Consider the following 23,055-nt stretch of genomic DNA (forward strand, 5'->3'; position numbering starts at 1 on the left):
AATGCTCTGATTACTACTGACTGTGGATCATTTACTTTGTGCATGGTGATAATAATTCAAAGATGCATTTTTACAGCAATCTTAAGATGGGAAAACATTTCATGCATTTAGTTTTGCTCTGCAACCCTGCTGCTGTGGCTTTTATGTTAACATGACAACATTTAGATGTAAAAATCCACTATAAATGGTGCTCTATCATAACATGTTTCACAATTATCATTGCAAGTGTTTTCTTTTTTTCTTTCTTCTTCTATTTATTAGGTAACATTAGGTAAATGTGGAGGAAATTACCAGTGTGTGAGCAGCAATATGTTTGTTATAATGTGGCTTTCCTCCAGTTTAGTTTGATATTGTTTATAAAATATGATCATTGTGAAATCTTGGTATAAATAGGACCTAGCTATTTCTTTTTTAAGCTATTGAGATAGTGAATTATGTAAAATTGCAACGATATTTACATCTAGAGGTACATGTATAAATGAAACTTAGAGAGAAAGTTATATATTTCCGTTCTACAAGATGAATCTTCATTTAATTGTTGTGTTTTTCTTCTGATATAAATGTGCCAAAACTCCACTTTGTGTTTTCAATGTTTAAATAAACTGCTTCTGCTCCTATTTTACTAAAGAATATATTGTACTGCAGGGTTACCAGGGAATAAGATAACAAAGAGCAAATGGAAATGTTCCACATCCTTGAGTTGAATCTGCTTTGAGTTATGGATCCCTCTAATGATTGCATGTTGAGTAAAAGTTTTTAAAGACTCACACTGAACCACAAAACCTTATCCTCATTTCTGGGCTCTTGCTCACAGCCTGTTAGTACAAGCAATCAGTCCTTGTCCTACTTTCTCTCAGTGAGGTAGGTGGATAGAGAGGCAGGGGAAGCAGACAATGCGTCATAACTGCTGTTTAGAGTGAGCCTCTATGTCCCAAAAGTGGGCTAAAACATGCTTCAAATAAATCAGCAGCTCATTAAGAACTCAGTGTCTACGACCAGCCCTCCAGGGGGATTACAGCAGTGCTGTGCCATATCTAGCAGACTAATATCTCACATACTGTGCCTCATCCACAGAGAGCTGTGGCAGGCTAAAGGTACTGCACTACAAGAAGATGGAGTATAATTACTTCAAACTTCGGGCTTTGGAAGCAGGATTTAACATGACCTCTATAGAGCAAGCTCACACAGATGGGATTGAGGATGTGCATCCTGCAGCTTTTTCTGTGTACATGTAAATTCTCATTTCTTAGTCACAGGATCTCTTACTGACAGAGTTCCTCAGAGGCTTCACACCAGCTTTCAAATGCAAATCCAAATGGTTATTAATATAGCAATACAATTATAGCAGAAAATAGATGAGTCAATGAAATATTCAGGAGAAGCTGCTCTTGCATCTGGTCTCACTGGTAAACTGATTTCCAGGGTCAAATCACATGTCTTACCAATAAGCACTGAACGTCCATCTCCTAGAGGGTAGCGCTGGTAGCGTGGCACAGCAAATGGTGGCAACTTGTGGAATAGAGGCTGCAGCAGCGGCTCCAGTCTGGACGCTGAAGGGTCCGAAGGGTAGAAGAGGTTGAAAATTTGAGAGCAGGCTGGATGGAGCTGGCTTACTGAAGGTCAGAAAACACAATGAACAAGAAGGGCAATTAGGAAAAAACAAAAGGATTTTAGCATAGAGTATAGTGGAGTCGAATAAAGAGCTCTATATACTGAGCTATACTGAGTAGAGCAGGACCTTTTCATCCTTAGAACAGGAAACACACCAGTATTTGGATGAGCAAACACTACCAGTTAAAAGCTTGGACACATCTTCTCTTTCATATTTTTCTTGAATTTTGTTTCTTTCAACATTGTACATTACTGAACACATTGGAATAATGACAGGACAAATATGAAATTATGTAGTCAAAAATTGTTAAATAACCTAGAAAGACCTATTTGTCCAAGAAGGAGAGTGATGGAGTGCTGCATCAGATGACTTAGGTGACCACAATCACCCAATCTGAATCCAGTTGAGATGGTTTGGGGTGAGTTGGACCAGAGGGTTAAGTAAAAGCAACCAACAAGTACTTGACACCTCTGTGAGCTCCTTCAAGATAGTTAGAAAACCAGACTAGGTGACGAACTCATGAGGCTGAATGAGAGAATGGCAAGAGTGTGCAAAGCTGTCATGGAAGCAAACGGTACTCTGAAGAATTTAAAATATAAAAAAACATTCTGGATTGTTTACCAAACCTTTTGTTTTATACATAAATCCATACATGGAATTCCAACACTATTGATGTCTTCAGTTTTATTGTACAACTTGAAAAGAAAAACAAACAAACAAACAGGGATGGAGAAGGTGTGTCCAAAGTTTTGATTGGCAGTGTACAGCCAATAGGTCGAGATAATTCTATCTTTCACAGAAGAAACTTCATCACATTTTAAATTCTAACATGAACTTATATTGTAGCATATTTCACTGTTAGTGCAGGTCATGTTAAAAAGTGGTAATAAAACATTTGGAGACTCTAAGTAAAGTTTCATAAAACATGCACGCTCACAGAAATTGTTGTTACCTCTGTTTGTGCAAGGTCATGTGCACATACTTCTGTAGATGCACATGCATAAAGAAATGCCTTCTGTCATATCTTTTGCACATGTCTGATTCTTACCCTGGACGGCAGGAAGCACAGTGCGTCTCATGGCTAGGACAAGGCCCAGTGGACAGCCCAGCAAGTAGCAGTCTGACACTTCAAAGTCGAATCTGCCGGGGTTCAACACCAGACTACTGCCACCACGCACCTCCACGCTATCTTTCATCAGACTGGGGAGTAGACATGGACACAAAATAAGATATTGTTATTGTATATCCATATATTCATGTTAATTTATGTCTGTTGCATGAGACAAAAATAGTCTGTTCTTTCACTTTGGATGCTTACTCCAATACGTTTTTTGTCAGGATGGCCACTTGGCACACTTATTCCAATAGTAGTTTATTCACGGCCTTAAAAAAATTCTATTTCAAGTGGATACAGTAATGTACACTGTAAAAATACTTTTATATTGGTAGTTTTGGTTATCTTGATCATCACTAAAACACAGCATATTTTATGATTCATACAGTATGCTGATGACACCCAGCTCTATGTCTCAGAGTCCTCAGATCATGTAAACCCCATAAGCAAGCTGGTAAACTGCATCACGATTATCAAATACTTCATAGCAAAAAAAAATTCTACTTTAAATGTCTTAATTGGCTACCAATAGTAAACAAGATTCAGTTCCTGGTCCATAAAATACTGGCTGTGATGTACAATGCTGACCTGTTCACTAGCCTGTGGCTAGACAATTGTTCACTTGTTTTAATTGTATATATATATATATATATATATATATATATATATATATAAATAAATATATATATGTGTGTGTGTGTGTGTGTGTGTTGTTGTTGTTACCATTGTATATGAACAGTGGCATACTAGAAATAAGAAGCCTTGTTTACCATGAAGAATGGTAAACAAAGCCAGTCAGTATAGATTCACACAAGCATTACAATTGAAACCATTAATTATTGTAATTAGTATTGTTGAGCCTATAAGCCACAGGATAGTGGGTAATTTGGATAACAGAAGATGTTTATATTTTAAGGGAAACATAGGCATACAATTGAACTGTATTGTATACCAGTAATATGTATGAAGGCAAATGTTTTGGTCTTGACTCAGATGAGTCACTGATGCGTTTGCTTTGACCAGATTCAGTTGTGGGCTGGTGTAGGCTGGTTCGTTTTAACATTCAGGGGTCGTTGTCAGCACCAGGTCTTTATGACTCAAATGGAGCAGCTTCTCAGTCAGCCTTCACAGGCTGCATCATGCTTATAGCTGTTTGAACAGACGAGCCGGTCTCAGCCACAACTCTCTGCTGCTGACTGAAAAGATCTCTCTACTCTCTAGTGAACCAACGTTTTTCTAGTTCTGTCTCAAAATATGTCCATGCCTTCACTTGTTTTTATCATCCAGTCTGTCTGTTGTCAAAAATGCATTACAGATTGAACACAGCATCCTTATCATTACTACAGTAAAAACCTTTGAAATCCAAAAAAGTGGTAGTGCATGTATGTCTGAAGGCATAATGAACCACAGTCAGATTACAAGCACAAATATTCTCTTTTCGTGAACTTGTGTTCCATTTTATTTCAGCCAAAATCTACAGTAAGTGCAATTTTCAAATTCAGGCACATAAAAAAATTACTTCAGAAACTGATGTGGAAAGAGAAGTGTCATATTTTCAGCCTGGTTGGACTAAATTTCCCTTTTTGCAGCTATAACACTCATTCAACTGCAAAATGTTCCCAAACTGTTAAACAAAATACTGCCAATACTACTTGCACTAATTGCTTTTGACTGATTGGGGGACAATCAGTCTATAATACTATATACTATAATACAGTCTATATACTATAATGTTGTTTTATTTGTTCGTTTCATAAGAATCTGTAAAAGACCAAGCAAAGTAGTGTTCTGGCCATGATGTCCCTGGCAATTCCCAGTCAGGGTCAAAGCACAGCAAGGTGCTCATGGAAAAGTGAAATGGAGTGGCCCACAGGCACACAGCCATCCGAGAGGGTATTCTTATAGGAAGGACAATGTCTGTGAAAAGGAGATTTAATGAGTTGCCCTGGTGACTGGTCGACTGGGACATTCAGGGGAAAAGACTATATCCAGGAGCAGGGGTCGCCCTCAACTCAGCCACAGTAAGGATTAATCAGAAGTGTAAAAATGACTGAGAGTTGACAGGTACACTGCCATGAACACATTGTGGCAGAAGTGTGAAATGATGGGATGCTACTGTATCTTCAGCGACTGTGTGGCTGTGACGGTGTAAATCAAGCAGGGCGTATGATTTGTAATGGGAACACTGGTTGCATGAATTGAGTCAACATGGCAGCCGTACCCTCTCTAGCCTCTTTGCCCCAGCTAAATTCACCCCAGACATTCAGTCTCCCACACAAACTGGCTGGCACAGGCTCAAACAGGCTATTTTTAGTCCAGCAGAGCCAGGTAGCCAGGCAGGGCAGTCAAGCTGCAAATATCGATAAAGAGCAGGGGCGAGACAGGGAAAAACCTGGATGTGAGAGTGGCATGCAACATCTGGATCATCATATGAACCTTTGACACATTCATTAGCATCATCAACAAATGCTACTCGACAGAAATGGACTAAATCTTCTAATACTCTCATATAGTATATCATAATAACTATAGCACATGTTCTGTTGATGTCTGATCACAGCTGATAATGGACAAGTATAAGGGTTGCTATTCCAGCACAGGGCAAACATACAGTGGAAAGAAAAGACATTTCATTTTTTCTGCATTAGTTTGTCATAAAATGTGATCTGATCTTTAACTAAGTCAAGAGTATTAACAAATATAATGTGCCTAAGGTAATAACACAAAACATGTCTGATCTTTCATGTGTTTATTGAGAACAACCATAAAAACCTCATAGTAACAACTGGTTGACCCCAACTTGACAACAATAACCTCAACCAGGCGCTTCCTGTAGCTGTGGATCAGACCTGCACATTGTTCAGGAGAAAATTTAGTCCATTCTTCCTGCACAACTGCTTTAGCTCTGTCATATTTTTGAACGTCTTGTGTGTGGCTCTATTCAAGTCGTTCCATACCATCTTCATTGGGTTGATGTCTGAGCTCCTGTAGCATCACCCAACTACTACAGAGTTTCAGCTGACGTGCAGACGTTCTCACGTTATGCTGAAGGATTTCTTGATACATTTGGGAATTCATCTTTCCCCCATTGAGGTCATTATTCAAAGGGTTCACATACTTCTCCCACTCGCACTATGAGGTTTTTATGGTTGGTCTCAATAAAGACATAAAAGAGCAGAACTTTTTGTGTGTTATTATTTTAGGCACATCATATTATAAGTTGATACTCTTGACTTAGATAAAGATCAGATCACATTTTATGACATATTAATGCAGAAAACCATGAAATTCCAAAAGGTTGATATACTTTTTTCTTGCCACTGTAGAGAAAGAAAACCAATCCTTTTCACATTCACACCTAAAGGCAATTTAGAGTTGGCAGTTAGCCTGACCTGTATGTCTTTGCACTGTTGGAAGGATCAAGAGTACCCAGAGGAAACCCATGCTGGCAGCATGCAAACTCCAGCTACAGTAACAGGGATTGGGAGACTGGGCAGAGCTGAGTATAAGATTAATGCAGCCAAATACAAACAGGTGTTTGAAGAAAACTGATCCAATGAGACTTGAAGCTGTAACCGCTGCACTATGTTTTATAAAACAACCTCCCCCCAACTAGTGTTATGAGTGGGAAGCAGTCTGATTGTGATTACAGGCTACAAGTGTCCATGTGTGTATGCTTGTGTGTGTGTGTGTGTGTGTGTGTGTGTATTATAAATGTGTGTGTCAGAATTTTTGGACATATTTGGTACATTTCTACTGTAACATCATTCCTACACCTGGTAGCTCCATATTAGTAGAAAAAAAATATTTTTAGGGTGTGGACTAGAGCGACCACGACTGACAAAAACAAAAACAAAATCTGCCTTTTGTCGTGGCCAAGTCAGAGCCTAGACCTCAACCCAATAAAGATGCTATGGAACAATATGAAGGGAGCCACACACGAGACGTCCAATGAATATGACAGAGCTAAAGCAGAATGAACAAAAATTCCTCAACAATGTGCAGGTCTGATCTACAGCTACAGGTAGTGGCTGGTTAAGGTTATTGCTGCCAAGGGGGTTCACATACTTTTCAAACTAGCACTATTAGATTTTTATCTCTCAATAAAGACATAAAAGCCCTAGTAATAATCATTTATTAACATTTGCCACAATGACCAATTTCAAATACTCAACAATATTAACACTATTATATAAATATCTCTGTACAGACCAACATGACATCTATATACTGTTCATCCCTGTGTGTGGGCATGTTCATGTGTGCAGCTGCACCTGGAAAGGAAGCTGTTTTGGCCAGTAGATGAGGCGTCTCCATCATATAAATCACTCTGTTTACGGCTGAGCGGTGGGACGCCCTGACCATGGCCCTCGTAGGGTGCAGAGATGTCTATGTTACTCTTACTCAGCCTCTTGCTAGAACTCAGACCTGGGCTAGATTCCCCCAGCAGGCCTGATTGATCCTGAGAGGAAGAAGGAGAATGTGCAACTTAACTTACAGCTGTAACAGCATCAGGAAACACACATTGAACACACAATCAGGTGGGAGTCGATGCCTTTTCCCCGGTGAGCAGTAAAATGTGAGGGGAATAACTGTGCCTGTGAATGAGTGAATCTGTTAGTCTGTGACTTGATATGAATAACAAAGGGAAGGAGAAGAGAGGGAGGGAGTAGCAGGAAGAAAATGGAGATCATGAGACACCTGTCAGGGAAATAAGGGCAGGAAATAACAAGAGGATCCAAGCAAGCGTCTTCAGCACAAATATAACGACACACATGTACCACGGACACAACAGATACTATAATGTGCAGAAAGATTTCTATACCGATCAAGTTATCCACTGACGTAGCCACTGTTACACATGTGTGTGTAGTATATCTTTCTTTCCACTCACTCCAACCGGTCGAGGCAGATGGACGCCCATCCTGAGGCTGCTTCTACTGGAGGTTTCTAATGTTAAAAGGAGTTTTTCCTCTCCACTGTCCCCTAGTGCTTGGTCAAGTGTGGTTGTTTTCTATAAAATTCTGTAAGGTCCTAAACCTTAAACACTGTAAAGTGCTTTGAGATGACTTCTGTTGTGATTTGGACCTATATAAATAAAATTGAATTGACTTATGGTATTTTATTCCACTGGTGAAGATGAGTTATAACACATGCATGCAATCTTGATCACTTGCACTTATCTCTTAATCATGTAGCTCTATTAAAATGTTCTTTCACCAGCTGTTAATAACATCCTAAACCATCTCCCTCTGCTGCATGTGTCATCATCATGTTATCGCTGTAACACAGAGCTCCTACCTTCAGGCTTTCAGTGCTGTTGTTCCTGCTGCTGCTGTTGTTAGGGCTGCCAGGCCTCTGGTGGTTGCTGAAGCATAAAGCGTCAAAGCACAGCACACCTCCCACACAGTCGCCCATCAGGCATACCTGCTTGGAAAATATAGGATTTAGAGGCTCTCCACATATGGTGCTGTCAATGAGTGACGGCTTTAACGGGGAGACAATTTGAGAGGTGTATGAATGGAATAAAATAACATCAAGAAAAGAAACAATTTCCTGTCAGAAATTCATACTCAAATAAAAATAAATAACAATGGGATGCATGAACTGCCACTAACCATCATACTATATTTGAGATTTGTTCCTGCTGTAAGGAATTACAAACACATAATGGTGCAATGTAAACTTGATAATAAACTAACTACTGCTGTTTATAAAACTAAAAAGACAAAAACTAATGCATCGCTGAAGATTCCTTTTTGAGCAGCCCACTCCAACATTTCTTATCCCATGTTCACAGCATAACGTTAAGGCTGGAAGCCAATAATGAGTATAGATCGTTTACGAAACAACAAGGGAAAGGAGGATGTGAGTGTATAAATCAAGTGTGGTATGTACATGTGAATGTGTGTACACCTCTGTTCAGTCTAAAGAAACAGATAAAATAAGTCAAAGAGGGAAAGAGAAAAGAAAAAAGCACAGAGAGGAAAGGAAAGGAGAAAATACATATATAGGTCAATGTAAATAAACAAATAAATACCAATGAAAGGAAACTTATCAGATAGCAAAGTAAAAAGAGTAATCGTAAAAATTTTATTAAATTAAACTATGACAATAATAGCCCTGCCACTGGCTGTTAAGGGAGGATGAGGCCTCATTAGAGGTTTCCACAATGGCTCAGCAGGGCAAGGTGTGCCAGGTCAGCATCCTATTGTTAGTGATCAATGTGATGTTATAAAATGTGCTTTTCCTTCAAAAACAAGGACATTTTTAGGTGACCCCAAACTTTCAAACAGTAATGTACATAAATATATTTGTGAGTTTTAGGCAGCAAGCAGTTGGATAGCCATCTTGGAATAAAGCACAAAGGCTTAAAAAGTCAGGTTTACTTGTTCTTTCTCATTCTTGACATTATATGAGTGCATAATTAGTACATTAACACACGACAGAGCAAAAATGAAATTTTATCGTTTTAACAATTACGATAAAATTGCAGGCACTAAAGTAGCAGGAGGATGGATTAGGAAAATAAAAACAAATGTAAAGAGTTTTCTTTTATCAATCCATTACCCAGTGCCCAGGGATATGATGATGGCTAATCAAGATTTTATTGACGTGCAGCTCTCAATCATGTGCCATAAAAGCCTGAGAGGGTTTTCATTTTAAACAAGCAGGATAGCAGCTAAACTACAGCAGGAAAAAAAGAAATGAAAACGGTAATTCCCGGGTACTGCCTCTACACCTACTGTCCTGACTTTTTCATCACATTTAGATGATTTAAACTAAGCAAATAAGTGGTGCCCAAAGTGTCAAATTTATCTCAGTTGCAGAGAGTGTGCTCGCACATCATTAACTCTTCTGAGCATGTGTAATGGTTGTGATGTATAAGCGAGTGAAATAAGGTTTGCTTGAATAGAGATGATGCAGCCCTCTGAGGCCTTGAGCTCCAACAGTTTCTGCAGATTGTGCGACACACTCAAAAACAATCTCCAATTTCTTTGACAACCATCGACTTCCATTCAAGTGTCTACAGCCCATTACTAAGTGATGAGGAATTCTCCTCTCCTCTAATCTCCTCTTTTCTTATCTCCAAACAGACAAAGACACAACAGACCTGACCCGTGAATCCCTGGCCGTCCTCGGACTGAAGGAAGCTGTGGTAGACCTGGTTGGCTCGGGCGATGACGGTTGCTACGGCGTCCTGGTAGCGCGGTGAGACGATAGCCAGGAGCGGGAGGGCAGCCAGCGGCAAGTGGTCCACGCTGCTAGACACACAGCTCTCATCGTAGCTGTATGGGTTCAGACTACAAAAAGAAAGAAAGTATTATTATATAAAGTATTATTTTCTGTCTTTAAAAGATCCTTTGTTTTGGCGTTTCCTTCAAAACACTAGGCATCCGTGTTGTTTGGATGGTAATGTCAAAACAGATGAAAGATAGAGAGAATTCATAATGTTTCTTTTGTCATATTCTTTACCTTGACTATCTTACATCTATTAATGTCTCGACCTGATTTGAAGCCAGGTTTTTCCACAATGGTAGAGTGAGTGTATGTGTGTGTGTGTGTGTGTGTGTGTGTGTGTGTGTGTGTGTGTGTGTACACTTGCAAAATAAGGAGAAGAAGGATGCCATTATCTCACACAATAGAACACAAGCACGCCTGCACAGGTACCAGCTATGAGAGCCCACTCTGTGTCTTTACTGCTATGAAGACATGAATGGACACCCCTGAATAAAGTGAGGCAAAAATATAGCCCACACTCTCTCCTTGAGCAGCAGCGCCAACCCTCGTCACCATCCATCAGGAGCTCTGATTACAGGAAGATACAGGAATGACACAACAAGGTTCAAATATGTCAGCAACCATGCACACCTCAGCACACAGGAGGGCACGACCTCTGTGCGGGAACAGCAGCTGACACTAAAAAGTTAAATAATGCAGCATTTTGTGAGGTTAAAGGTTACTCTCCCACATACTCTTAGTTTATTCAATCAATATTAATTTCACCTCAGTTCAAGCTATTGAATACAGAAATAGATTTGCGACCATGTTCAGCTTTGCCTTCCAGCAACATCTCAAACTGATGTTACAGGATAAGGCTGGCTTTATTCAATACTTAGTCTTATAGTCAACAAATGAATGAAAAGCTAACAAACTGAGTCAGTCTTTCAATACAGTACTTTCCACATTCCATAAACTGCCCCGTCCTCTCTCATTTGCTCCTACTGTCGAGAAAAGTCTACTTTATTTTTGACGCCTTTAGAAACTCATGGCACTAACTTCCAATTAGATAAAAAAAGGTCCTTCCATCCATATATATACATATATACATACATATATACACATAGGAACCGCCTAGCTAGCGAATGACCAACACCGGTAATTTCTCATAATTCAATAATTAAAGAAACAGCATTGAAACAAAGGTGTATTCTATTGCTGTCAGCTAACAGGTCATGTATTATTACTACAGTATGTCTCCACAGTATGGTTAAAGTGCACTCTTATGACAGTAAAAGTGCTCTCCTGCTTCTTAAATGGCCTCTTAAACAGGTTCTGCCCCACTTTACTGAACACACACACACACACACACATGCACACACACACACACACACCCACACACACACATTTTGTATGGCAGTCAGTGTGAGAACACTCACTGACACAAATCTACTCTGTTTCTATTTTTAATTTATCACATGTACTGCCTCGCCCTAAACTTTACCCTAACTCTTACCATAAACTAGTCTTAACCCCAAAATTGCTCATTAAACACCCCTCTCACTTTGTAAAAATGTCCTCAGTCCAATGGTCAGAAATTCACGCTGGTCCTCACAATGATAGCAATACAAACACACATGAAATAATACCAGTCTTCAAAGCTAAGTAAGCACATTTTCTAAAAGGTGGGAATTGTTCTTGTTGTTCAGCTAATTGGACTTCAATAATGTATGTGTAAGTCTAGTAAGTGGGAGGTTTTCATCTCTGGGGGTTTAAAGACTTTGTTTAATTAGAGCCAAACATTGTGTTGCCATAGTAATGATACCCCAGACAAGGAAAAATGAAGTCTATGCAAGGAAATATCTCCTCCTGTGTGTGAACAACTGGGGCCATCGTAACTTAATGTTCTTTCACTGACTGTGAATGTTCTGTTATATATTAGTCACATTAAGCCATTTACCTGACGGCCTAAACTGACTGATTATTATTATTATATTTTCCTATTTGCAGGATTTTAACTTATGCAAACCAAACTTTAAAACCGTCTTCTCACACAGCTCCATTATCATCACTTTTTTTGTATTACTGCAATGATTATGCACGGACACATGTTTAGTATAGCCATGACCAATTACCAAACACAATGCTTCACGCTTTGGGAAACCTGTTGGGACAAAGGAGCCAATAGATGTGGATTTTGTGCTCCCATAAAGACAGCGTTCAGCAGTCCATCTCTGACATGTACAGCACACAGCGACAGAACAGCGTTGAAGAGCAATCATTCACACACTGAAAAACGGTTACGTACATCAACCTACTCTACTTGACAGAGATATATGGTTTTTTATGTGTTTTTCCCACATACAAAAGCACAGAACATGTCTGTGGTTTGTACTTTTTACCTGCTCTGAGTAGTAACATAAGTGATAGCTGAATAGATGTTGCACTGTGCCCTTGATTGCTGGAGACGTGCCCCCTACTGCGCCTCTTATCTCCGCTGGGCAAAGTCAGACTCACAGAAAGTCAGCAAAATGCCAATCGAAGCAGGTATGAAGAATAAAGGGAGAGAAACCAACAGTCTGGTTAGTCACAGCTGAAAAGTCCCTTCACTTTTGATGTCTACGTGCAGTAGAGTTCATCTTAGCCCCTGTATCACTCAGATGCACCTCCTCTCAAACAGCGTCCATTTTAATCCAGTTGCTTTTGTTTTTTGTTTTCACACTACAGTGTGAACAAATGTATCCTTTTTGCATCATATCTTTATCTAACATATATTCATTAGAAATAAATAAGTACAGAATCCTCAACAGTGTGCTTACCTTCCTTTCAGTACAGTTGCTATTTGGCAATCTATAACTGAATAGCAACAAGAAGCACTCCACACTACAGTTCAAGCTGAGCTGTCTGGGAGCTGATACTGTGATGATCAAATACTATGAGAAAAGTCAAGGTGTACTAACATGACTCATCTCTTATTGTGATTCTATTTCAGTAATTAAATAATGACAATAATAACTAGATACAGTAATTATATGAATCCTCATCCTTTGACCATATTATAATTAATAGGAATGGAAATGAGAATAATAAATAAATTTTTTGATGTTTGACATTTTCCAACTTAATGGCAAACCCCTAAAGTACTGAACGCAGGCACAGAAAAATCAGCTTAGCACCTACAAAACAGCCATTTTGCCACAACAACGTAACTCAGCCTAGTATGTTTTATTTGTTCTGTAATCTCCATAAAGCTGATTCACTGTCGGCGTAGCTTCTCCTGCAGCTTCACTTGGCAGTTTCCCACTGGACTCGCTGCTATTAATGAACAGTTACAGCCCAAGCTGTGGATCTGATGTGTAGAAAAACCCTCTTGAGATTCAGTTTGTTTCCGCAGTGTTTGAACTGTGTTCTCAGTGGCAGCTTTTTGAGACACCTTCCACACTTTAAACCGCTCCCATTCAGATTTGTAAGAAAAGAGGAAAAAGGGAGCCATTGTAACATATTCTCTATCACTGGAACTGTACTGCAGTTATTTGCATAACAACACTGTCGCCCCATTTAAAGAAGCTGCTGTGTAAAATATTCAGCTCAGGTAGTTCAAGCTTTGAGGAGGCGATGTATTGCACCAGGTCACCTCATAATTTAACCCACAATGATTAGTTTATTGGGTGTTTATTGACTTTTGGAACTGAAATGAAAAATCCCAGCAGCCCCTCTAAGTACTACTGAGGGTTTGGACCAAGCTTTATAGTCGGCCGCACTTGATCTTATTAGAGTCTTGTTAACAAATGCTGCTGACACACAGTCCTGAAACTAAAGGCTCGCTCAGTGAAAACTCCAAAAAGGAAAAAAAAAGAGAGGAACAGGCCCACTTAATATTCCAAACACAGCTCTACCTTTGAGCAGGGTTCACAAGTCACAGGACAGGAACAGAGGTTTAACACCTGCTGCACTGCTCAACAAATGTCAGGTGAGACACTCATTATTTGCGTTGCATAATTACTTGATTATGCAAACGCTTGTTAGTATTACCACAGAGCAGACAATGTTTTACATTCAAAAGGGTGCACATAAATGATTTGTTTATATGCGTGTGTGTGTGTGTGTGTGTGTGTGTGTGTGTGTGTGTGGCAGTGTGAAGGTACATCGTCCTTCAGCTTTGCAGGTTATTCTCTGTTGAGAATCAATGATTTTAATTAATTAGAGCAGAGTCATTAACGTCTTTGTCTATATAAACATGTGCTTTGGAAAGTCTGCTCCACCAAACCATCCAGATCGCATCTGCATTTAATGGCTATAATTAATCTTAGTAATCCCAACTATAATTTCCTCATAAACGCTAGTGATCAATATAGCAGCGGCTGTGCTATCAGGCATCCAGCTTTAACGGGGCAAAGCTGGAAAGCATTGTATCTGCTGTCAGAGACGGATGGTGTCCCACAGTCTGGCTGTACGGAACAGTAGGCGTACATTCTTAATTAATGTACAGCACATCCTCATTCAAAATGTCATCCAGCAGGCTACAGGAGTGACAACCTTGACATCACACAAGCAGTGCAGCAGACAGCAAATAATTCAAACACGCTACTCGGGAGGCTTTTTGCTTCTCAAAAGTGAGTGACGAGTCTGCCCCCGCTACTTCAAGTAATGAGTCATTCGCTCATGAGCGGCAACATTTACCCCGTTCACAGCTCTCTGCGCTCATTAGGAAAAATGCAACTGATATGAAGTGAGAATACGCTGAGGTCATACTGCAGTGTCACTACAGTGCACGTCTTGGAACACTTAGTTACATAACAGATAGAGCCTCGTTTGCTGCCTTGTTTTAGGCATCGGTTGGCGTCAGGGTGGCTGTAAGGTTATCCTTCATCTATGAACCAAGAGACGCTCTCTCTCTGGCTGTGGCTACCATCAATGTTTCTAGAAACGCTGTCACTCAGTGACACCTAAAGGCTACTTCTACATAGTGGATAGATAGCGAAGAAGTCTCCCTCAAACTTTCATGGTAATGCAATGATGGAGCGATCCATTAACAACAGCAGCGAGAAGATAAGGCTGAGTGAGCCAATTAAACCTCGAATCAGCCTCATCTCACCCACTATAACCTTGAGATAGACTCCATTATGCTGGCCCGCCACCCTCTTGCCTCTTGCCATATAATAATGTCAAACTGAAAATTCGGAACTCTAAGAGATTCCTGCTTAATCGATCTTCTATTTCTTAATAGCTGGCTTAGCACAGCACAAAGTGTGCACAATTAACACGAACAGCAGTGGCCCGCTGCAGTTTTCTTAATTAGGCAGAGGGCCCAGAAATAGTAGCAGCATGTCCCCCAGCCACCAATGGTCACAGTAATGAGCCTCTATGTGCCTGAGCTGAGGTCACTCACTGTCCACACAGACGAGTGAACCTTCTCCTCCTCCATTCTGCAGCGACGTCCAATCCACTGAGCTCATTTTATTTTTCTCTCCTGCAACTCAGGTGACGTTTTTAACAGTTGAAACGTTTCTTCTCCTCACTGCTGCTGTTAATTGGGCACGTTATGGCGCTATAAAACACATTCAGGACTCTTTTCCAACTGTTTCAGCGTGGTATGTACTGTAGCTGTGCGAATGTGTTTATGGATTACACAGCGTTTGTTGTGTTGACAGCCAGCTTCCAGGCAGCCCTGCAAGGTACGTTCATTAGCAGCGGAGCTAATAATGAGCACACAGAGCCTGTCCGAGCACAGCGGGGCTTCCATGCAGGCTGAAATTAGGACACGGCAAGCTGAAAAACATGCTCATTCACTGTGAGGACATCCTACAGTACATAAGGAATTACCAAGAGCTGAGTCCAAAGTGGTTTGTTTATGTGAAAGTTTGTCTTTGAGGCGCTAAGAGGTTTTACCACCTTCACTCTGTGGTGCGATTTTCAGCCAAGCTGTTACCCAGAATGAGAGTAAATTAAGCACACAGCAGCAATTTCTTCCCGCGCAGCTGCCTATTCCTCTGATGCTTATGTTGGCATGAAAATAAATGAGGTTCGGCACACCCACAAGTCCAAGAGTGCCATTAAAGGTACACTGTTAACCAACAAAAGTCTAGTTGTGTTGTGTTTGTTGCTGTGTGGGCGTGTATGAATGCCTACTAACTGCACATGTAAGAGTGTGTTGAGGGCCCGGAGCAATCTGGTTATAAATTGGCTTTGTCCATTCACACTAGAGAGCTAAAACACACTTTCAGTGTTTCGACAACAACATGAGAACTTCAACAGGCCGTCCATGAACTGACTTTTGGTTTGATTTGGATTTGTCATATTTAACCTAACCTAGTTGGGGAAATAGGACGAGGTCAATATATTACTGTAAACTCTGGAATAAATTGCAGTATTATTGCAGATAATTCTAACTCTTGAAATACCGAAAGTCTCCATTGTTAAGTTTTTCTACTATAAAATGTCTAGATTGCTACATTATGTACATTATATTGTATGTTTACAGTCTTTTTAAAGTCAGCAATAGCAAAAGGACATGAGTAGGATGCATCTAAACATGTGCAGCTTTTATTCTTCTTCAGTATGTACAGCACCTGTGTGTCATGGACATGAACTCAATCAGATACGATCACATTATGAGCCAGCGTCACTGTGTGTGTTGCATCAGTTGTTAGCAATTTAATCCTTTCAACTTTTCAATTGTTTGATTCCCTTTCGTTGTTGCTGCACACTGGACAGTTGGGTTTAAGATCAACAGATTCAAATATTTCAGATTGCCGGCTTTTATTTCCTGGTATTTACATTTAGATTATGTAGAACACATTCTGTATATCATCTAAACTTTAAGTGACATAAGTAATGGAACAGGTAATCTTGAGCAATAATCAAATGCATCCGATTTTATTGATCTATTTTTTAATTTATCGGTTAATTTAAATGCTTTAATGGTAAACCAGTTTTGATTTGTTAGTTTCTGCATATTTCTCTTTATGAATCCATTAATTTCTTAATAAGATGCCTTTGGTCCTTTTTGACCTTTTTGGTCAAATAAGATTTCATGCATGCCTGAATGTAAATTATGTGTGTGTGTGTGTGTGTGTGTGTGTGTGTATGGGCGTGTCCATATAAATGGGGAATCAAAAAATGCAGCAATGTACAGTTTTGCTCAAATCCCCATGAGATTGTGTTGGTTTCAATATTTTATTGCTGCACATGGTGAAAGCCAAGCGGACGTCAAGCTGCCTACAGCTACAGCACTCAAATGTCTCGCTTCCAGTCCTGCTAACATCAGTCACATAAAAAAAAAAAAAAACCAAACAGAAGCCTCAACTTGACTGCCAAAAGCATTCCCTCTCAGCCCCAGTGATTAGTGACAATTCGCACAAAAACATCCTCAGCGCATAATTGGAGAGCACTGAAAGCTAAGCGACGCTGTCGAAGATAAAACTGGGGACCACTGGGACATGTGACATGAAATGTGAAATGAAATAATTAGTTACGCTTAAACAGCTCTCAGCGCAGGCATCAGAGAAGACGGGGAACAGGAGCAAATGCATGAGCCCAGGCATGTTTTCACCACCGGTATCTCAACCCAAGGACATCATTTCTTTATAGACTTGATTGCATGAAATAAAACCTGGGGGTTTTAACGGTGATAGCAGTGTATAATTTATCATAAGGGAAGGCTCGTCGACTGACTGCTGTTCATCAATTAGCTACCACCAAGACCTCCACAATTAACTTCTCTGAAACTGATATCCCAAATGAAACGTGAATACAAATTAACTGCAGCTAATTAAACAAACAGATCACTGCACGCATTCCTTGCAGAGGCCGGTAGAAACTATGTCACTGAAGCATTCAGCGTGTGTACACGAAAGACAATTAACAATTAAAAACAACAGCATTTAAAAAGGTTAGGAGATAAATATTCCACGTGGCCACATGCTTTCAGAGGCTGAAAATGTTCAAAGCATACTAATTAACAGTGCATCTGTTAAGGGGTGTTCGGTCAATGGATTTTCTCATTATTTTCTGTTAACCTTCACCACCTGAGCTAGCCATTTTTGCCTTAATTCCTGCAGGCGTGCCATGATACTGGGCAGATTCTTCAAATGCCTCCTTAAACCGTGACGTACCGTAACAGCCTCTTTATTGCTCCTTTACTGTAACAGGAGCCGCCTAACAATGTATTGCAAAAGACAAAGCAGGATGACATTTTTTTCCATTAAACACTTTGATGAATAATGAACGCCAACACAGTCAATAAGTGTTCCTAAAAATAAATATGGAGATGTAATTATTGGGATGGATTAATATGTTTACACAAAGAATGGAGGAGAGCCGGCAACATTATTCTCTAACAAACAAATTACCTAAAGTCGGCCGTGTGGGACAGGTGTCCTTTTCTTTTCTAGGCACTAACTAACCTACTCCCCCCTAAAAACTATAATACATCATGTTTTGCTAAACAGTGAACGTTCAGAATAATTTTAAGGTTGATTAACACCAAGACTGCAGAGTCGAACCAAGCCAATGTGCAGAGGTAATAAACAGCTCCCAAAAACATTTAGTGAACACACCACTTACTGAAGGCACAGGTTCACATAAGCATGGTCAGAAATTACAGATTTAAGTGCCTCCACATCTCACCTAGGAGTTTTTTTCCATATCACCCAGCCCTAACTGTCACACGTTTCCCTTGGCCATCACGGCTCTTAGACACTGACCAAACACAGATAGAGTTATTTAATAATAGCATGCGTATTTTACAGCCCAGGTTGCAAAATGAGAAGTGGCATACTTGTTTTTTGCCTGGAGCAACAGAAGTGCATGAGCCAGTCTCTTGCACACAAATATTAAAAATTAATGCCAAAAATAAATAAATGTAAAGCTTACTGTTTAGCTTTAGGACGTGCTCGAAAATGGGTTTAGGTTTTAGGTTGTAGTGGATTTATGTAGAGATAGAGAACATTGTAAAGCATTCACGAACCTGCACCACTGGATATCTGGATTTAGAGTGTAAATGAGGCCAGTGAGACTTGGCCACAGCACTCACTTGGACACCAGGGAGAAGGCTTCAGCACACACGGCGGGACACGGCACCAGCTTGATCATCACATGTTCCACAGCAGCCTGGAAATGCGCCCTCGTCACCTTCTCCAGCACTGAGGCCAGGGTGGCCACGTCGCCAGCCTTGGTGCTGGGGTCTCCGCCCGCTGTGTCCAAAATGTTGCCCCCGTGCACCACAAGCAGCAGCACATGGGTCTTACACTTGCTCTGCAAAAACGGGGTTGAGGTAGAGTTGAAAAAGGGACACTTAAAAATGGAGACTAAAGGGGAAAGATAGAATATTTAGTGAAAAAGCAGTGGGGCTGCATTGCAGCTGCTTGTGAATATATGGTGAGGGCGTTCATAGTAATCCTACCTCTGTATTCTCCAGTCCTTCAATGCTGCTCTGAGGGGCACAGCGTGGTCCGCCCAGCTGGTAGAGACCCTCTTCAGTGGGCAAATAAATGGCAGAAGCAGGTGGCAGGAAAGAAGGAAAAGGAAAACATAAAGAGGGAGAAGTGGGTAAAGAAATAAGAAATGGTTACTGCAGGAGCCACTTGAATCAGGTGCACAGATAACAGAAGCATAAATGGATATTGATCTGTGAATATGGTCAATATTACTAATGCCTTTTCATCTCTCTTCATTCCTACTCCTATTCCTAAACTGGGTGATGGGTCTATAGTATGTACCCTATAGCCATCACATGTAATTGGATTTTGGCTCATCTGAAGCACAAAAAAAGCAATCGTCTTCTTTTACAATAATAAAAGAAAAGGGATGGGTGACATTATTTTCTATCCAAACTGTAATAACTAGAAGCATGGCTGCCTCTCTATGTGCGGTGCAGCATATCACAGGAACCTGGCCAAACTCATTACCCTCTCCGGAAGCCTCTGCACGCTGTGTCATCTTATTCCTGAGCTCCCGCCTGCCTCTCTTTTTCTATTTTCTCTCTCTCTTCTGGGCTTAACGCCTGGCTCTGTTCCTCATTCGCTCACTTGTTGTTTATTTGGCCTCCTCGTCTGGGACCGACTGTCATGGGAGGCTCTCACAGACTCACGCACTGTCAGCTCCCTTCTACTCCAATCCCAGCCCACAGCCTTCCCTCCGACTGCCTGCTTGTCTAGAACAGCTTCAGCACACACAAGGGACTCAGAGTACTGCACTATTTTGGTCACAAAGTAACAGGAAATCAATGAAGGGAGGTTTTCTTTTATCTGAAGGAGGGAGGTCGGGCGGAAAAGTTCCTCCAAAAACCTTGTGAAGGATTTTAGCGGGCAAACACTGCTAGGGAGGGAAAAGGTTGTGGGATTTGACAGTAAGCAGAAAAACTCTGCCTTGATTGAGAAGGAAGTGTTTTTAAAAGTTCTTTGTAATCGAAATATGTATTCTATATTTGAGTGTGCTGTTGAGTTATTTTTGATCTGTCTGCTTCTTTACACTGCCACGTTTCCCTTGAGCAATGTGATTGGCTGCTGTCAGATCGATTCAAAGTATATGCATCATCAATGTCACCAATGATGGGTCACACGCAGCACAGTTTCTCTAAAATCATTTTTAGCCAGCAGCATGACTCAAGGGATAAAAAGGTTGGCATGACGGTCTGATGGTTGGTCCGCTGTCACTAGTTTGGCCCAGACTACATTATCATCCAACTCCACAGTGGACTGCTATAAAGTTCTGCACTGACCTGAATCATTTCTAGAGGATGAATCCACATCATCTCATTATTCATTCACTTTTTGTCCTGCACTGCCAAGAGGCTGTCATTTTGGAAATCCTTAATTTGGAGTTTCGGGGTCCACAGATGTTAAATTCTGAGGACTTTTGTGATCTATTGAGTTCATCTAGTACAGGGCATCATCAGGTCCAGTACTGGACTGATGGAATTCATCCTCAGCTATTTTTGTCTTTAGTCCTCATTAGCAAATCTAAAACATGGCACTTAACTCAGTATGTTACAGATTGCCTGTCTGTAAGCATGAGGATGTTACTATTTGCTGTGTTGGAGTGGCCTCAGGGAGCTGCTACCTTCGCTGTTGCTAAGTCCTGTCAATCTTCTGGCTGTATGTCATCATTTCAAGTCAAACTTCTAGTCTGAGTAATGTTTAATAAGCCCACAGATTGTGTGTGTGGGATGAAAACCTCAAATTAAATTAGACTAAATGATTTCAGGTGGATTACCACTATAAAGGGGAACTTTTCAACTGTTTTCCTGTGATTCTAGTTTGGTTAGTTGACTGGTAACAGAAGACTTTCTGGCTTACCTACATTAAAATCTATTTGCTTGTAGCTGAAGAAACTCTCTGATGACATCACCTGGAGGGGTTTTTCAATTCAGAAGGTGCCATCTAGTCGCTTATACTAAAGAGGTAGTTGTCTTGACAGAGAGTACACTCCAGATATAACTGGAGGAGTTTTTCAGCTGGACAAACATATATTTTAAGAAGGAGAATGCAGAGAGATTTCTCCTTTTATATACTGTTGGAGGCAACTTGGAAATTGGTGAATAAATAATTAAAAGCAGAAATCTGGAAAAAAAAAGACTTGATTGTCTCTGGAACGAGTGGCATTAATCATCAGATATAGAGGTCAGGGAATGTTGGAGCTAAACCAGATTTAGACTTCTGCACAGCATTTGTGGAGCTGTATTTCCTGCTGATGTCAGAAATCTCATCATTCTGTTAATTAACTACAGTCAACCATGTGTTATGGTACATAACTCAATACGGCAGATACAATAAACAGCTCTGCCACACAGCCAATACAAAAGGCATCTTACACATTAGATGAATATACTGTAGCTGCCAATCAGCAGCAAACAGCTGCGATCAGCAGATTGTAGAAAAGCCAGAGGAAACAGCAGAGCTTCACCCACCTCATCATTTGTGAGAGGAGCACACATGCTGGGACGCCTCTGGATTCAATGAGAAGTGAGACATTTGTCTGATATTGGAGCAAACTGACAAAATCGTCTTTCTGTTGGCACAGCTCAGTGGTATAAACCTGCTTCCTGAGGGGAGGCCAATTTTTTTTTTCCTACTGCAGCAGATTTGTGCTGCTGTAGGGGGATCCTAACAATACATCTGCTTTTCTGTTTCCATTTCTTCTGCTTCCTCTCAGAGGTCCGAGTCCTGCCGGTCAATATGTGCTTTATAAAGCTTAGTGGTATTTAGCAGCTCTCTCTTTCCTTGTGGTCACAGTTCTCTCCCAATAAATGACCTCACCTAGAAAGCGCCCTATGGAAAGTTGACAAAGCCATAGATCAGCAGCAGCATTGCCATTTGCAGCGGCTTATAGCCCAGTCAGGCACACACTCCCTAGCAGAACGACAACATGCATCTGTTACAATACAGCAGCTTGAGATGTTTCTTTTCTCATCTACGAGAGAGAGGAACAGAAAATTGACGGCAGAGAGAGGGTTGTGAAGATGAAAGGGCTTCACGGAGAAGTCTACTACAGCTGAATGAGAACGAATGAAATATTGATCTATTGATCCCTGTTTGGATCACACTTGTCTGCAATTCTGTCAGTGTAACTATGATTCAAAATGTCATTTTCCCATAAAACGCAGGGTTGTCTCTCTTTGTCTGCACAATGCAGAGTTTTGCTTTTCTGCTAATCTCTCACTGAATCTCGTCTCTTCCTCTCAGGTCTTGGCCCCTTCTTTCACCATCACGCATTTATCACATGTGAGTGAGCAGATGGGAGGAAGACAGTGAGAGACAAAAGCCTGTATTCATCGTAGGGAAGACTGGCTTCATGACTACAGATTTACATCTTTCCTGGGAGTCTGACAATAGCAAAATGCCCTCATAGTTTTCTTCCTGCTGGAATCAATTCATTAGAAAACTACAGCATGTGAATTATTTGTGTTACTGGGAGAATGTGCACAGAAAGCAGCGTTGGAGTCTTCCTTTTTATTTTTACCATCTGTGGAAAATGATTTTGTATATCTGAAAGTTGAGTCACTGCAACTGGACTTCCTTCTTGTTAGGTCGAAGCGTTTCACTACAATAGTTGGTTGGCGACCACACATTTAAGCTCCAGGTGGATTGAACCCAAACCTGGAGCATAA

At 40.6% G+C, this 23,055-nt stretch overlaps 1 protein-coding gene across 3 annotated transcripts in view; it reads right to left on the reverse strand.

Moving 5' to 3' along the window:
- The window catches only part of pitpnm3 (PITPNM family member 3), an 81,433-nt gene that overhangs the window by 19,501 nt on the left and 38,877 nt on the right, over positions 1-23,055 (reverse strand). For all 3 annotated transcript variants that reach the window (XM_026377072.2, XM_026377065.2, XM_026377081.2), the window contains 7 exons: positions 19,351-19,421; positions 18,982-19,202; positions 9,841-10,030; positions 8,028-8,153; positions 7,001-7,188; positions 2,661-2,812; positions 1,443-1,613 (listed from right to left, as the gene is read on the reverse strand). In XM_026377072.2, coding sequence (XP_026232857.1) covers positions 1,443-1,613; positions 2,661-2,812; positions 7,001-7,188; positions 8,028-8,153; positions 9,841-10,030; positions 18,982-19,202; positions 19,351-19,421 — 1,119 coding nt within the window. The remainder of the gene's footprint in view (positions 1-1,442; positions 1,614-2,660; positions 2,813-7,000; positions 7,189-8,027; positions 8,154-9,840; positions 10,031-18,981; positions 19,203-19,350; positions 19,422-23,055) is intronic.

Source organism: Anabas testudineus, chromosome 13 (genome assembly GCF_900324465.2).
Source record: "Anabas testudineus chromosome 13, fAnaTes1.2, whole genome shotgun sequence".
Taxonomy (NCBI): Eukaryota; Metazoa; Chordata; class Actinopteri; order Anabantiformes; family Anabantidae; genus Anabas; species Anabas testudineus.